Source organism: Panthera pardus, unplaced genomic scaffold (assembly GCF_024362965.1).
Source record: "Panthera pardus isolate Hobbes unplaced genomic scaffold, ASM2436296v1 HiC_scaffold_22, whole genome shotgun sequence".
Taxonomy (NCBI): domain Eukaryota; kingdom Metazoa; phylum Chordata; class Mammalia; order Carnivora; family Felidae; genus Panthera; species Panthera pardus.
The window spans coordinates 29,201,236-29,217,806 of record NW_026526788.1 but is presented as its reverse complement, the minus strand read 5'-3'; the positions used below and the strand labels follow the sequence as shown (position 1 = coordinate 29,217,806).

At 41.1% G+C, this 16,571-nt stretch overlaps 1 protein-coding gene across 1 annotated transcript in view; it reads left to right on the top strand.

Annotated features, from left to right (window-relative positions):
• The first annotated feature begins 3,307 nt into the window (after positions 1–3,307).
• SLC25A16 (solute carrier family 25 member 16) overlaps positions 3,308–16,571 on the top strand; it is a 52,401-nt gene continuing 39,137 nt past the window's right edge. The window contains exons 1-2 of the mRNA XM_019444353.2: positions 3,308–3,546; positions 7,928–8,020. Coding sequence (XP_019299898.1) covers positions 3,426–3,546; positions 7,928–8,020 — 214 coding nt within the window. The 5' untranslated portion in view covers positions 3,308–3,425. The remainder of the gene's footprint in view (positions 3,547–7,927; positions 8,021–16,571) is intronic.

The window sequence follows — 16,571 nt, the reverse complement described above, 5'->3', positions numbered from 1 at the left end:
AGCCCTATGTTGGGCTCCACACTGAGCATGGAGCCTGCTTGGGATTCTCTTTCTCCCTCTCTCTCTCTCTCTGCCCCTCCCTGATTGGCACATGCTCTCTCTCCCTCTCTCTCTCTCTCTCAAAATAAATAAATAAACTTTAAAAAAAAAAGAAAAAAGAAAAGCTTGATCTTTAAGTAGATCTACCATCATGTATCACCTATTCAGTGTCAAAGGACATACCCAATTAATGAAACAGATGAGTCCTAACGTCATTTGAGCTTACATTCTAGTGGAGGGAAACTGATATAGAAACATTTTATATATAACATAAATCTTGTATATAATATATATGGAAAGCTGATAAATGCTGTGGAAAATATCTATTAAATTAAAAAAAATTAATGTTTATTTATTTTTGAAAGAGAAAGAGAGAGAGAGAGAATGCGAGTGGGGGAGAGGCAGAGAGAAAGGGAGTCACAGAATCCTAAGCCGGCTCCAGGCTCTAAGCTATCAGCACAGAACCTGACGTGGGGCTCAAACCCATGAACTTTGAGATCATGACCTGAGCCCAATTTGGATGCTTAACTGATTGAGCCACCCAGGTGCCCTTTATTAATCTTTTTAATGTTTATTTATTTTTGAGAGAAAGAGAGAGTGAGTAGGGGAGGGGCAGAGAGAGAGGGGGAGACACAAAATCTGAAGCAGGTTCCAGGCTCCAAGCTGTTAGCACAAAGCCTGATGCGGGGCTCGAACTCATGGACTGTGAGATCATGATCTGAGCCAAAGTTGGACACTCAACCAACTGAGCCACCCAGGCACTCCTGTGGGAAATATTTAAATTAGAGTCACATACCCTACTGACTGAACCAGCCAGGTGCCCCAGAAAATTTTATTTCACTTTTTAATCTATTTCTAAAGATTATTATTATTATTATTATTATTTTAAAGTTTACTTATTTTGAGAGAGATAGAGCGGGAGCAGGGCAGGTATAGAGAGGGAGGGAGAGAGAGAACCCCAAGCAGGCTCTGTTAAAGGGGGCTTGACCTCACAAATCATGAGATCATGACTTGAGCCAAAATTAAGGGTCAGACACTTAACAGACTGAGCCACCCAAGCACCCCTAGCATGAGACTTTTGATCTCGGGGATCGTGAGTTTAAGCCCCATGATGGGTGTACAGTTTACCTAAAAATATATAATAAATATAATATAATAAAAATAATATAATAAAAATATAATAAAACTGTGAGGTTGGGTAAGATCTAGAGTGAGTGTGATTATAGAAGAGACCCGCTGACTGAGCCCTGGGACACTATAACATCTGTAGGTTAGGTAGTTTAGTAGTAACCGGTTGCATAGATGGAGAAGAAATAATTGGATGTTGGGGTGTCTGGCTGACTCACTCTGAAGAGCATGTGACTCTTGATCTAGGGGTTGTGAGTTTGAGCCCCACATTTGGTGTAGAGATAAATAAATAAATAAATAAATAAATAAATAAATAAATAAAGGATGTTGAAATCACTAGACTTGTCAGTTATCATTTATATCAACTTTCCATCCTTCATCTGGATTGAGTTTTGGAGTTGGGAGCCATTAAATGATAAGCTGAACCTGTAAGGTACATCTCATTGAAAATGGAAACGGAAGAGAAGAGATGTACCAGTATAGCCTACAGGCCTGGGGGAGAAATCCACATTAGCACTAGGAATTGGGGCAGTTTTGCTAGTTAGGTAATTTCTCCTTTGTTGTTACATTAAAAAAAAATGTAAGAAGCTTTCTCTTTGTATTTTTTTTATTGTGTAAAATACACTTCATTTAAAATCTACAATTTTAACCATTTAAAAAAAATTTTTAATGTTTATTTATTTTTGACAGAGAGAGAGAGACAGAGCCTGAGCAGGGGAGGGGGGCAGAGAGAGAGAGGGAGACAGAATCCAAAGCAGGCTCCAGGCTCTGAGCTGTCAGCACAGAGCCCAACACGGGGCTCAAACTCACAGACCATGAGATCAAGACCTGAGCCGAAGTCGGTTGTTCAACCAACTGAGCCACCCAGGCGCCCCTTAACCATTTTTAATTGTACAATTCAGTAGCATTAATTACATTTACAGTGCAACCATTCCATTTGGGGAGCTTTAGTTTCTACACATTAGACATGTAACATATAAATAATGATATTATTATATAAGTCTGAATTTTCTGGCAGAAACTGAAAATTGGGAACCTGGAGGAAAATAAATTATAAATCTGTACTCATTACTAGTGACTACATGTGTCTAGAAAGATCTTGCAGAAGCATATTCATAGAAATAGAAAGAGGAGACCGGTGCCAATAATAAGAAAGGTTGGAATAACTATTGAAGAAAATTCTAATATCGTTTCTGAAAGAGACAAAACAAGTTCAGAACAACTTTGGTCATAAAGAATAGGAATGAATTTTGCCCAGCCTGGAAGTGATGAGGGGCTTACAGTGAGAGAATAGTGCCCCTCACCTGGGTGGCTCAGTAGGTTAAGCGCCCGACTTCGGCCCAGGTCCTGATCTCAAGCCCCCCGCGTCGGGCTCTGTGCTGCTCCGAGCCTGCTTCGGATTCTGTATCTCCCTCTCTCTCTGCCCCTCCCCTACTCGTGTTCTTTCTCTCCCTGTCAAAATAGACATTAAAAAAATCTATAAAAAAAGAGAGAGAGAGAGAAATAGTGCCCCCAAGGAGTAGTTAAGTAGAAGTCTTGGAGTACAGTGCGGGCGCGGAGAAGCAACTGGAAACTTCCTAAGATTTTATGGCAGAGACTGGGCTGGTGGGGAGCAGAGTTCGGTTAAGCAGAGGCATAGATTCAGAAACGCTGGACAAGCATAGTAATTGTGTAATTTGTAGGGCCCCAAAGAAAGCGCAATCTGCTTTAGCAATATTTCTTTGACTGAGGTGATGGGGTGGAGTGGAAGCTTAATAGGTGGTTAGGGAGAGTAGACACCGAGGTTCAGTGGGAAGCTCTGAGAAGGCAGAACTGATTTGGCGGGAGATGGTGCAATTTCAGAGGTTCCTGGAAAGAGCAGTGAGGAACCAAAGGTTGTTTCTGGAAAGGATTCATCTGAGCTAGGGCAATTACAAGTCAATGGACGGGGAGAGCTTTCTGAGGTGGGTTTTGGTGGGACCTTCTCGCTGCCACGCTTTCCTTCTTCCATCAGAACAGAAGAGGCCTGGTAAGCGAGGCCGGGAGGAGGGTCTTGGGTGAGGCTGGACGGGGGAGGTGGCGAGCGTGGGTGACTCCCACTCGTGGCGCGGGCCCAGGCCCCGCCCCTGGTGTACGCCATCAGCCCGCGCCGCGCCGCTTGGTGTTATTCCGTCCCGCCCGCGCGGCGGTCGGTGCTCTGTCACCGCCCGCTCTGGTCATGTCTCCAGCCAGTGGCTTGTAAATTGGCGACCCGACTTCCCGTCGCGGCCCTGGTCCTGATGGCGGCGGCGGCGGCCCTGGCAGCGGCCGATCCCCCTCCCGCGATGCCGCAAGCGGCGGGAGCCGGAGGGCCCACCGCCCGCCGGGACTTCTACTGGCTGCGCTCCTTTCTGGCCGGAGGTGGGTGTCAGCCGAGAGGAGCCGGCGCGCTCGGGTGGCAGGGCGGGATCCTGGGCAGATCCGGTGTTTGCGGCCGCGATGACATTCTTGGACTCTGGCTGCTTCAGTGCCCTGTCGGTTGTTTGCACTGACCTGTTGTAACTCTTTCTGATAACCACTTGACTAGTGACAACAGGATCCTGGGGAAGAAGGGCCTCGAGCGGTGTGGGAGCGGCTGGGGATGTGGACGGGCCGAACCAAGCACCCATTCTTCGGGGTGGGAAAGTAGGGGAAAGAGCGGAGTGCCAGGGTTTCAGTGAGACATGTTGGGCACCCTTTTCTTTTACAAGGACCATAAATGACCCATTGTAGAGTTGGATTTTGCTGTTTGCTTTAAAGAAAACAAATACTGGAGGTCAGCTTTTTAAAGATGATGAGGGAAATTGTGTAAAACTGTCTACAACCAAAACTGCTTCCAGTGATCCTAGTAAACTGCTCTATAGTTACATGATAGGTAGCTGGTGCAGCCCTTCTATCTCTGTTACTGTGAGGCCAGAAAGTTCATAATTGTCTCTCAGAAATTTCCTCTGCCTTACCATAAAGAAGTCTTTCAGTCACTGCCTTCTCTTATTTGATTGTCGGGGTTGTCAACACTTAATTACTTGTTAAGGCTGGGAATTTAAAAAATTCCACGTTATGAGGGCTTGTGGAAAGAATATCTGTAGGCAGCAGTAGTATTAATAATTTAATTATTTTGTTCTTCTGATAAAAACGACATTCATTCATTTATACCAGGAATATGAGTGCCTGCTATGTGCCTGCTACATGGTCAGTGTATACCATGGAACAAAACAAAGCTCCTGGAGTTTAGGTTGATTGGGGATTTGAGGGGAGAAAGTAAGTTACATAGTATGTTAGAAGGTGATGAATGCAATGGGGAGAAGTAAAAGGAGAATGGGGCAAGGGAACGCAAAGCTGAGTGGGTGCAGTGTTAAATAGGACGGTCATAAGTCTCTTGGAGAGAATGACACTTGAGCGGACTTGAAGTGAGAGAGTTGAGCAAGTTGATGTCTGAAGAGGAGCATTTCAGGCCAGAAGGAAAGCCATGTAGCTGGAGCCAAGTGGTGTTGATGGGGGAAGGAGGTTAGAGGTAATGGGGAGGCAGAATGAAGAGCTTTGCAAGCGATTGTAAACATTCTGACTTTTAGGGGCGCCTGGGTGGCTCAGTCGGTTGGGCGTCTGACTTCAGCTCAGGTCATGATCTCACCATCGGTGGGTTCAAGCCCCACGTTGGGCTCTGTGCTGACAGCTTGGGGCTTGGAGCCTGCTTTGGTTTCTGTGTCTCCCTCTCTCTGCCTCTTCCCTCTCGTGCTTTGTCTCTCTGTCTCTCAAAAATGAGTAAACATTAAAAAAAAAAAAGATTCTGACTTTTACTTGGAATGAAGTAGGAACTGCCAAACTGTTTTCTAAAGTGTATTGGTATTATCAGAGTTTGTGTCCTCTGTGTTTGTGTATGTGTGTGTGTGTGCTTTCCCTTTAAATAGGTGTTTAATGGCATCTAATTGTAGTTTTAATTTGCATTTGCCTGATAACGTATGATGCTGAATATCTTTTCATATTCTTTGGTCTCTTATTTGGTAAAGTGCTGCTTCAAATTTTTGGTAAGTGTGAATAACTTTGAAGATTGTATAGGAATTCTTGGTTCAAGTGATAAGAAAAAAATACCATTGGGCAAGTTATTTAGCCTCCCTGTGCCTCAGTTTCCACATCTTTTATTTTATTATTTTTTAAAGTACTTTAGGGGCGCCTGGGTGGCGCAGTCGGTTAAGCGTCCGACTTCAGCCAGGTCACGATCTCGCGGTCCGTGAGTTCGAGCCCCGCGTCGGGCTCTGGGCTGATGGCTCGGGGCCTGGAGCCTGTTTCCCATTCTGTGTCTCCCTCTCTCTCTGCCCCTCCCCCGTTCATGCTCTGTCTCTCTCTGTCCCAAAAATAAATAAAAAACGTTGAAAAAAAAAAAAATTAAAGTACTTTATAATCTTTTTTTTTTAAATACTTATTTATTTTTGAGAGAGACAGAGACAGAATGCGAGTGGGTTAGGAGCAGAGAGAGAGGGAGACACAAAATCCAAAGCAGGCTCCAGGCTCTGACTGTCAGCACAGAGCCCGAAGCGGGGCTCGAATTCATGGACCATGAGATCATGACCTGAGCTGAAGTCGGACGCTCAACTGACTGAGCCACCCAGGTGCCCCTGTTGCCACATCTTTTAAGTGGGAAAAGGATAGTACCTACCTCAGAAGATTGTAATGATTAAATGAGATAGTACCCATAAAAGCTTTGGCATAATGCCCTCAGTTAAATCTCTTAGCCTAGTACCTGGTATAAAGTAAACATTCAATACTTGTTAACTGTTATTGTTGATTAGCAGCAGTGTTGGACAAATAACTTCATTTGCTCAAAAGGAAGATAAAAGCTTCATGACCTAACTCAATGGATTGTTGTGATGATCAACTGAGCTATAAAGTAATGTGACGAAGTGAGTTAAGATACTATCAAAGAAAACTACTGCACGCATTCCAAATTTTATAATAATGACTGAAAAGATAATATAACAAAATATTCTGAAACCAAATATACCCAAATGCAAAATATTTTTCATTTATCCTCAATTTGAGGCAGCCATGACTATTATTTTCATCAGTTAAGATAAGAGAAGCTTGTAATATATAAAGCTTATATGTGAATTTGAATACGATAGGCATTTTATTTTTAGATATCTCAGAGTATGGATTTTAATATTAGTTACATGCTAGGCTATTAAATAAATATGAGTGATTTTGTCTTACATTTTAAAAAGTTTGTAAAGTAAGAGTCTATGTTCATTCATTAAACAAACATCTTTTGGGTGCCTATTATGTGCCAGGCCCTGTACTGGTCTTTGGGGATATAGTTCTAAAGGAGACCCACAAAATCCCAGTCCTTTTGTACCTTCTGGATCAAATATGCAATGGTGAAGAGCTTAAAGTAGTCACAAAAAGATACCAAAGAGTTTTAATCCATCATTTTATAATGATAACAGCCTATTTTATCAAGTGCTTACAACATGTAAGGTACTTTACAAAATTGTCTAATTTGGGCTACTATACCAAAAATACCATAATTTAGATAGTTGGCTTATAAACAACATTTTTTCTTCCTTCCTTCCTTCCTTCCTTCCTCCCTTCCTCCCTTCCTCCCTTCCTCCCTTCCTCCCTTCCTCCCTTCCTCCCTTCCTCCCTCCCTTCCTTCCTTCCTTCCTTCCTTCCTTCCTTCCTTCCTTCCTTCCTTCCTATCAACCTGGAAGCTTCAGACATTTATTTCTCATAGTTCTGGAAGCCAGGAAAGCCAAATCATGGTATCAGCAGATTTGGTGTCTGTTAAGGACCTGCTTCCTCATAGAGGGCACCTTCTCACTGTGTTTTCACCTGGTGGAAGGGGCCAGGGATTTCTCTGGGCTTTTGTTTTTTTTATTTTTTTAAAATTTTGTTTAACGTTTTTTATTTATTTTTGAGACAGAGAGAGACAGAGCATGAACGGGGGAGGGTCAGAGAGAGGGAGACACAGAATCCGAAACAGGCCCCGGGCTCCGAGCTGTCAGCACAGAGCCCAACGCGGGGCTCGAACTCACAGACTGTGAGATCGTGACCCGAGCCAAAGTCAGACGCTCAACCAACTGAGCCACCCAGGCGCCCCTCTCTGGGCTTTTATAAGGGTATTAATCTCATTCACGAGGGCTCTACCCTCCGGACCTGATCAATTCCTAAAACCCCCACCTCTAAATACTATCACATTGGGAATTAGTTTTCAACATATCAACAATCTATAGTAAAGAGTCTTTATATATTATCATTTTATAAGCATGCAAGGAGGTAGGGCTGCCCTGGATTCTGACCTACACTAAAGCCCATGTATACACATTAGTGTCATCCATATGTCTCCACAGGGGCATGTGTTAGGGACCAAATACATAATTGCTAGATATATAAATGAATAACTGAATTTTATGGGTAAAAGTTGGTTGTTTCAACGAAAGAGTCATCTAGAAGTAGAGGTTACTTGAAATAGAGCCTCACAGTTGGGTAAATACCTTCAAGTGTCTGTCTCCTTAACTACAGTTAGCAAGATTCCTAGTGTTCATCAGGTATTAGAGGGAAGATTTACACTCTCCGAATTTATTTTTAAGTCTGACATGCTCAATTATTAAGTTACAGGGAATGGGGGCCAATCATCTTCATATCCCTGCAACTGGGCAGTTCTACCCGTGGAGACCAAATTAGAAATCAGGAGGTGTGCTGGCTGAATAAATAACGATTTCCATGTGGAAAGAAATAGTGTGCAATTTCATCCTGTTTAAAAATTTTTCAGGTATTGCTGGATGCTGTGCCAAAACAACAGTTGCTCCTTTGGATCGAGTAAAGGTTTTGTTACAAGCTCACAATCACCATTACAAACATTTAGGTGAGTTAATGGATGCTAAAGATAAAAAATGAATGAAAACATTATCCATCTACTGGGTTGGTTTCCATTTGTGAATTAGTGGAAAGAGGACGCAAAAGGGAATTCAAGTTTGGGAGCAAATTTTGCATGAGATTTATCTCTTATCTACTTTAAACTTTTCATTTGCAATTAGTGGTTATATATATTATCAATTTAAGGGTACTGATATTCTGTAAAGCAAAATCTTAGAATCCTTGAAGTAAGTACTATTTGTTTATTGGGATTAACAAGTCACATCTTTTCCAGACACATGTAACTGCTTGATCTGATTTTTATTTTTATTACTGTTTTCAACATGATTTTTTTTTTCATTTTAGAGAGAGAGCAAGAGTGAGTGGAGGAGAGAGGCAGAGAGAGAGAGGGAGAGAGAATCTTAAGCAGGCTCCATGCTTAGTGCAGAGTACATTGTGGGCTTGATCCCACAGCCCTGTGATCATAACCTGAGCCAAAACCAAGAGTCAGAGGCTGAGCCACCCAGGTGACCCTCAACCTGATTTTTAAAAAAAATATCCAATTATTGATGGAGGTAAAGTTTATTCCTTTATTTATTATTTTTTATTTTAAAGTAATCTACACCCAATGTGGGACTTGAACTCATAACCTCAAGATTAAGAGTTGCAGGCTGTACTGACTGAGTCAGACAGGCAACCATATTCCTTTAAACACCCAGTTAAACAAGCTCCTAGAGGGGCACCTGGGTGGCTCAGTCGGTTAAGTGTCCGACTTCAGCTCAGGTCACGATCTCACGGTCTGTGAGTTCGAGCCCCGAGTCGGCTCTGGGCTGATGGCTCAGAGCCTGGAGCCTGTTTCCGTTTCTGTGTCTCCCTTTCTCTCTGCCCCTCCCCCGTTCATGCTCTGTCTCTCTCTGTCTCAAAAATAAATAAACATTAAAAAAAAAATAAAAAAAAAACAACAACAAGCTCCTAGAAATCTTAGTGCAAATAAAATTCAATGCAGTTAGTATGGATAAACTTCAATTGTTAAAGAATATCAAGCTCTTGTTTGTTCCTTACAAATATAAAAATCGGCCATTTAATTAACATGGATACTCTAATAATATATCATTGGTGGGAGTAGGAATTTTTTTATAGCCTTTTTGGAAGGTGTTTTGGTAATATGCATCAAAAATCTTGAAAAGATACATATTCTTTCACCGTGCGATTCTAGTTCTAGGAAGTTATTGTAAGGAACTAATCAGAAATATACTCAGGGGCACCTGGGTGGCTCAGTTGGTTGGGCGACCTGCTTCAGCTTGGGTCATGATCTCATGGTTTGTGGGTTTGAGCCCCACGTCGGGCTCTGTGCTGACAGCTCAGAGCCTCAAGTCTGCTTTGGATTCTGTGTCTCCCCTGTCTCTCTGCCCCTCCTCCACTTGCACTCTGTCTCTCTCTCAAAAATAAATGTTAAAAAAAAAAAAGAAAAATATGCTCAAAGATGTGGGACGCCTGGGTGACTCAGTGGGTTGAGTGCTAGAGTCTTGATTTCGGCTCAGGTCACGATCCTAAGTTGGTGGGATTGAGCCATGTGTCAGGCTCTGCGCCGAGCATGGAGCCTGCTTAAGATTCTCTCTCTCCCTCTGCTTTTCTCCTGCTTGTGTGCGCTCATGCTCTCTCTCAAATAAAATAAAAAAAAATTTTTTTAAGAAGGAAATATGAGGGGCGCCTGGGTGGCTCAGTCGGTTAAGCGTCCGACTTCAGCCCGGGTCACGATCTCACGGTCCGTGAGTTCGAGCCCCGCGTCGGGCTCTGGGCTGATGGCTCAGAGCCTGGAGCCTGCTTCCGATTCTGTGTCTCCCTCTCTCTCTGCCCCTCCCCCGTTCATGCTGTGTCTCTCTCTGTCTCAAAATAAATAAACGTTAAAAAAAAAATTTAAAAAAAAAAAAAAAAAGAAGGAAATATGAGGCACCTGGGTGGCTCAGTCAGTTAAGTGTCCGACTTCGGCTCAGGTCATGACCTCAGAGTTCATGAGTTTGAGTCCTGCATTATGTTCTCTGCTGTCAGCACAGAGCCCTCTTTGGATCCTCTGCCCTCCTCTCTTTCTGCCCCTACCCTGTTCATGCTCTCACCCTCTCTCTTAAAAATAAATAAACATTAGGGGCGCCTGGGTGGCGCAGTCGGTTAAGCGTCCGACTTCAGCCAGGTCACGATCTCACGGTCCGTGAGTTCGAGCCCCGCGTCAGGCTCTGGGCTGATGGCTCGGAGCCTGGAGCCTGTTTCCGATTCTGTGTCTCCCTCTCTCTCTGCCCCTCCCCCGTTCATGCTCTGTCTCTCTCTGTCCCAAAAATAAATAAAAAACGTTGAAAAAAAAAATTAAAAAAAAAAAATTAAAATAAATAAATAAATAAATAAATAAACATTAAAAAAAAAAAAGAAATGTGCTCAAAGACATATATACAAGGATGAAAACATTATTTATGTTAGTAAAACAAAAAACAAACCCCAAAATGTTCAATAATAGGGAATTGGTTAAGTTTAAATAAGTGTTATTTAAATAAATAAATTCATATTGTAGACTATTTTCCAATCACACAAAAACTGTAAAAAGAATATTAATTGGGGGTACCTGGCTGGCTCTTCTTTTTTTTTTTTTTTTTTTTTTAAGTAAACTCTATGTCCAGCGTGGTACTGGAGCTCACAACCCAAGATCAAGAGTGGCATGCCCTACAGGCTGAGCCAGCCAGGTGCCATAGCATGTGACTCTTGATTTCAAGGTTGTGAGTTCCAGCCTCACATTGGGCTTAGAGCTTACTTTATTTTTTATTTTTATTTTTTATATGAAGTTGTTTTTTATTTTATTTTATTTTATTTTATTTTATTTTATTTTATTTTATTTTATTTTATTTTATTTTATTTATTTTTTTAATTTAAGTAATCTCTACACCACATAGGGCTTGAACTCAGCCCAAGATCAAGAATGCATGCTCTTCTGATTGAGCCAGCCAGGCATCCCTAGAGCTTCCTTAAAAACAAAAAAACAAACTATATGTATATGTATATGTATATGTATATCTATATATCTATATATCTATATCTATATATCTATATCTATATTGTCTAGGAACAATGTTCATAATGTATTAGATAAATGAAAACATATTACAGGGGCTCCTGGGTGGCTTAGTGGTTAAACATCTAACTTCAGCTTAGGTCATGATCTCAGTTTGTGGGTTCAAGCCCACGTTAGGCTCTGTGCTGACAACTCAGAGCCTGGACCCTGCTTCGGATTTGGTCTCCCTTTCTCTCTCTGCTCCTCCCCCACTTATGCTTTGTCTCTCTGTCTTTCAAAAATAAATAAACATTTTAAAAAATTTTAAAAAAAGAACATATTACAAAATGGTTTAATCATATTGCATTTTATATAAATATATTCTTAGACAAAAGGCTAGAAATAAAAACATTAACTGGTTAATTTTCTTATTTATTAATTTATTTAATAAATACTTTGGTGAAATTTTAAGGAAATTTTTTCCCCTAAGCTAGTATTAATACATGTTGAACATATATTACTTTTTCAAGTAGAGGGGAAAAGACTTAAAAGAAAAAGAATTAATGTGGATAGAGACCAAGAAAGAAATTAGGTCAAGGCAACTAACTCATACCACTTCATTGCTTTATAGGTTCATGCTTTGGTAGATAGGAATGATGTGTGCTCTGTATGACTTACGCAGCATTAGTGTACAAGGAACGTGTTCTACCGAGTGAATGAATCCGTTGTTTTTTCCATAACATATAGAGTTATCAAATCACAGTTGTAAACCTAAACTAATGTAACATTGTGTCAACTGTCTTCAATTAAAAAAAAAAAAAAAGAATCGGGATGCCTGGGTGGCCCCAGTTGGTTAGCATCCAACTCTTGATTTTGGTTCACGTCATGATCTCAGGATTCATGGGTTCAAGCTCTGCGTCAGGTTGTGCACTAACAGTGCGAGATTCTGTCTCTTTCTCTCAAATAAATAAATAAATAAATAAATAAATAAACAAACATAAAAAAGAGAATAAATTGTTTTTCCAATTGTGTTTTTAAAATGTGATTTTTCTTAAAAGGGGTAATGGATATTTATGTTGTATAGAAACTATAGCTCATTTTCTTTTTTCTTTTTTTAAGTTTACTTATTTTGAGAGAGAGGGAGAGAAACAGAGCATGTGAGCAGCAGGAAAGGGGCAGAGAGAGAGGGAGTGAGGGAGAATCCCAAGCAGGCTCCGTACTGCCAGTGCCAAGCTTGAAATGGGGCTCGACCCCACAAACTCTGAGGTCATGACCCAAGTCGAAATCAAGAATCCGGTGCTTAACTGACTGAGCCACCCAGGCACCCCAGCTCATTTTCTTTCTTTACTTTTTTCTTTTTTTTCCAGCTCATTTTCTTTTCAATATTTTTAATACTCAGTAAGTCTCTACTTAAAATTAAAAGAAAAAAGTTGCTGTTATCTTTGCGTCCAGCAATGAGTTCTGGTGGCTCAGTCGGTTAAGCGTCCACCTTCAGCTCAGGTCATGATCTCACGGTTCATGGGTTTGAGCCCCACATCCGGCTCTGCACTAACAGCTCAGAGCCTGGAGCCTGCTTCAGATTCTGTGTGTCTCTCTCTCTCTCTGCCCCTCTCCTGCTCTTGCACTGTCTCTCCCTCTCAAAAATAAATAAACATTTGAAAAAAATTATAAAATCTACAACCAAAAAAATTATAGGTGTAAATATAAGTAGGTGTATATATATACATATAAATAGTCTTTTATTTTCTTTTTAAATGTTTCTGGGCATTTTATGCTAGATGCCTCTCTTTTTATATGCAGACATAAGATAGTTTTTAAAATTTTGCCTTTTTAAACATGATTTTTCACAAAGATGATGAGGATGTGCTATGGATAAAACTTCTACACTAACTTCTTTTAAAAAATGTGTAACTTGACTTCCAGGGCATCAAAAACGATTTTTTATTTTGAAGCAAAATTATTCTGGCCAATGAAAAGAAAGGAGTACTATTAGAATTTCTCCTTTCTCCACTTTGCAATGTTAGTATAAAGAATCTTTTTCTGTAATATATTGAAAATCTTTGATTTCCATTTGACTTTGCATACTCAAATGTGATATAAAAAAAGGTAGACGAGGGGGGCATCTGGGTGGCTCAGTTGGTTGGGTGTCTGATGTGGGCTAAGGTCGTGATCTCACGGTTCATGGGTTCAAACCCCACATTGGGCTCTGTGCTGACAGCTCAGAACGTGGAGCCTGCTTCAGATTTTGGGTCTCCCTCTCTCTCTCTGCCCCTTCCTGCTTGTATTCTGTCTCTCTCTCTCTCTCCCCAAAATAAATAAAACATTAAAAAAAAAATAGGTAGATGGGGGGCACCTGGGTGGCTCAGTTAGTTAAGCGTCCGACTTCAGCTCAGGTCATCATCTCAGGGTTGGTGAGTTTTAGCCCCGCATTGGGCTCTGTGCTGACAACTCAGAGCCTGGAGTCTGCTTTAGATTCTGTGTTTCCCTCTCTCTCTGACCCTCCCCTGCTCGTGCTCTGTCTCTCAAAAACAAATATTTGAAAATAAATAAGTAAATAAATAAATAAAGGTAGATGATTCTTTAAAAATTTTTACTTTTAATTTTACTGCTTTTATTTATTTTTTTGCAAAAGGAATTTCTATTTATTTATTTATTTTTATTGACTTCTCCTCTCTTTTTTTTTCTTTTTTTAATATATGAAATTTATTGTCAAATTGGTTTCCATACAACACCCAGTGCTCATCCCAAAAGATGCCCCTTCAATACCCATCACCTTCCTTTCATTTTATTTTAATTTATTTATCTTTATTTTTTAATATAATTTATTGTCAAATTGGCTAACATACAGTGTGTACACAGTGTGCTCTTGGTTTTGGGGGTAGAGTCCCGTGATTCATTGCCTACATACAACACCCAGTGCTCATCCCAACAGTGCTCTCCTCGGTGCCCATCACCATTTTCCCCTCTTCCTCACCCTCCATCAACTCTCAGTTTGTTCTCTGTATTTAAGAGTCTCTTATGGTTTGCCTCCCTCCCTCTCTATTTGTAACTATTTTTTTCCCTTCCCTTACCCCATGATCTTCTGTTAAGTTTCTCAAGCTCCACATATGAATGAAAACATATGATATCTATCTTCTCTGACTGACTTATTTCACTTAGGATAATACCCTCCAGTTCCATCCATGTTGCTGCAAATGGCATGATTTTATTCTTTCTCCTTGCCAAGTAGTATTCCACTGTATATATAAACCACATCTTCTTTATCCATTCATTAGTTGATGGACATTTAGGCCCCTTCCATGATTTGGCTGTTGGTGAAAGTGCTGCTATAAACATTGGGGTACATGTGCCCTATGAAATAGCACTCCTGGGGGCGCCTGGGTGGCTTGGTCGGTTAAGTGTCCGACTTCGGCTCAGGTCATGATCTTACGGTCCGTGAGTTCGAGCCCCGCGTCGGGCTCTGTGCTGACAGCTCAGAGCCTGGAGCCTGCTTCCGATTCTGTGTCTCCCTCTCTCTCTGACCCTCCCCCATTCATGCTCTGTCTCTCTCTGTCTCAAAAATAAATAAACGTTAAAAAAAAAAAAAAAAAAAAAGAAATAGCACTCCTGTATCCTTTGGATAAATTCTGAGTAGTACTATTTCTGGGTCGTAGGATAGTTCTATTTTTAATTTTTTGAGGAACCTCCACACTGTTTTCCAGAGCGGCTGCACTAGTTTGCATTCCCACCAACAGTGCAAGCGGGTTCCCGTTTCTCCATAACCACGCCAGCATCTGTTGTTTCCTGAGTTGTTTAATTTTAGTCACTCTGACCGGTGTGAGGTGGTATCTCAGTGTGGTTTCGATTTGTATTTCCTTGATGATGAGTCACGTTGAGCATCTTTTCATGTGTCTGTTGGCCATCTGGATGTCTCCTTTGGAAAAGTGTCTATTCATGTCTTCTGCCCTTTTGTTCACTGGACTATCTGGTTTTTGGGTGTTGAGTTTGGTAAATTCTTTATAGATTTTGGATACTAACCCTTTATCTGATATGTCATTTGCAAATATCTTTTCCTATTCCATCAGTTGCCTTTTAGTTTTGTTGTTTCCTTTGCAGCTTTTTATCTTGATGAGGTCCCCGTTCATTTTTGCTTTTAATTCCCTTGACTTTGGAGATGTGTCGAACAAGAAATTGCTGCTGCTGAGGTCAAAGAGGTTGTTGCCTGTTTTCTCCTCTCGGGTTTTGATGGTTTCCTGTCTCACATTTAGGTCGTTCATCCATTTTGAGTTTATTTTTTTTTTAAATTTTTTTTTTTCAACGTTTTTTATTTTATTTTTGGGACAGAGAGAGACAGAGCATGAACGGGGGAGGGGCAGAGAGAGAGGGAGACACAGAATCGGAAACAGGCTCCAGGCTCCGAGCCATCAGCCCAGAGCCTGACGCGGGGCTCGAACTCACAGACCGCGAGATCGTGACCTGGCTGAAGTTGGACGCTTAACCGACTGCGCCACCCAGGCGCCCCTTGAGTTTATTTTTGTGTATGGTGTAAGAAGTGGTCTAATTTCATCCTTCTGCATGTTGCTGTCCAGTTCTCCCAGAATCATTTTTTTTTTTAATTTTTTTTTTAATGTTTATTTATTTTTGAGAGAGACTGAGACAGAGTTTGAGCAGGGGAGGGGCAGAGAGAGAGAGGGAGACACAGAATCCAAAACAGGCTCTAGGCTCTGAGCTGTCAGCACAGAGCCCGACGTGGGGCTTGAACCCATGGACCGTGAGATCATGACCTGAGCCAAAGTCGGACGCTCAACCTCCTGAGCCACCCAGGTGCCCCTCCCAGCATTATTTGTTAAAGAGACTGTCTTTTTTCCATTGGATATTCTTTCCTGCTTTGTCAAAGATTAGTTGGCCATACTTTTGTGGGTCCAATTTTGGAGTCTCTATTCTGTTCCATTGGTCTGTTTGTCTGTTTTTATGCCAATACCATGCTGTCTTGATGATTACAGCTTTGTAGTAGAGGCTAAAGTCTGGGATTGTGATGCCTCCCACTTTGGTCTTCTTTTTCAGTATTACTTTGGCTATTCGGTGTCTTCGGTGTCTTCTGTGGTTCTATACAAATTTTAGAATTGTTTGTTCTAAAGGAAAGCTGGTGCAATTTTGATTGGGATTGCATTGAATGTGTAGATAGCTTTGGGTAGTATTGACATTTTAACAATATTTATTCTTCCAATCCATGATCCTGGGATGTTTTTCCATTTCTTTGTATCTTCTTCAATTTCATTCATAAGCTTTCTATAGTTTTCAGCATTGGTTTTACATCTTTGGTTAGGTTTAGGTATTTTATGGTTCTGGGTGCAGTTGTAAATGGGATCGATTTCTTGAATTCTCTTTCTTTTGCTTCATTATTGGTGTATAGAAGTGCAGCTGGTTTCTGTACATTGATTTTGTATCCTGTGACTTTGCTGAATTCATGTATCAGTTCTAGCAGCTTTTTGGTGGAGTCTTTCACGTTTTCCATGTAGAGTATCATGTCATCTGTGAAGAGTGAAAG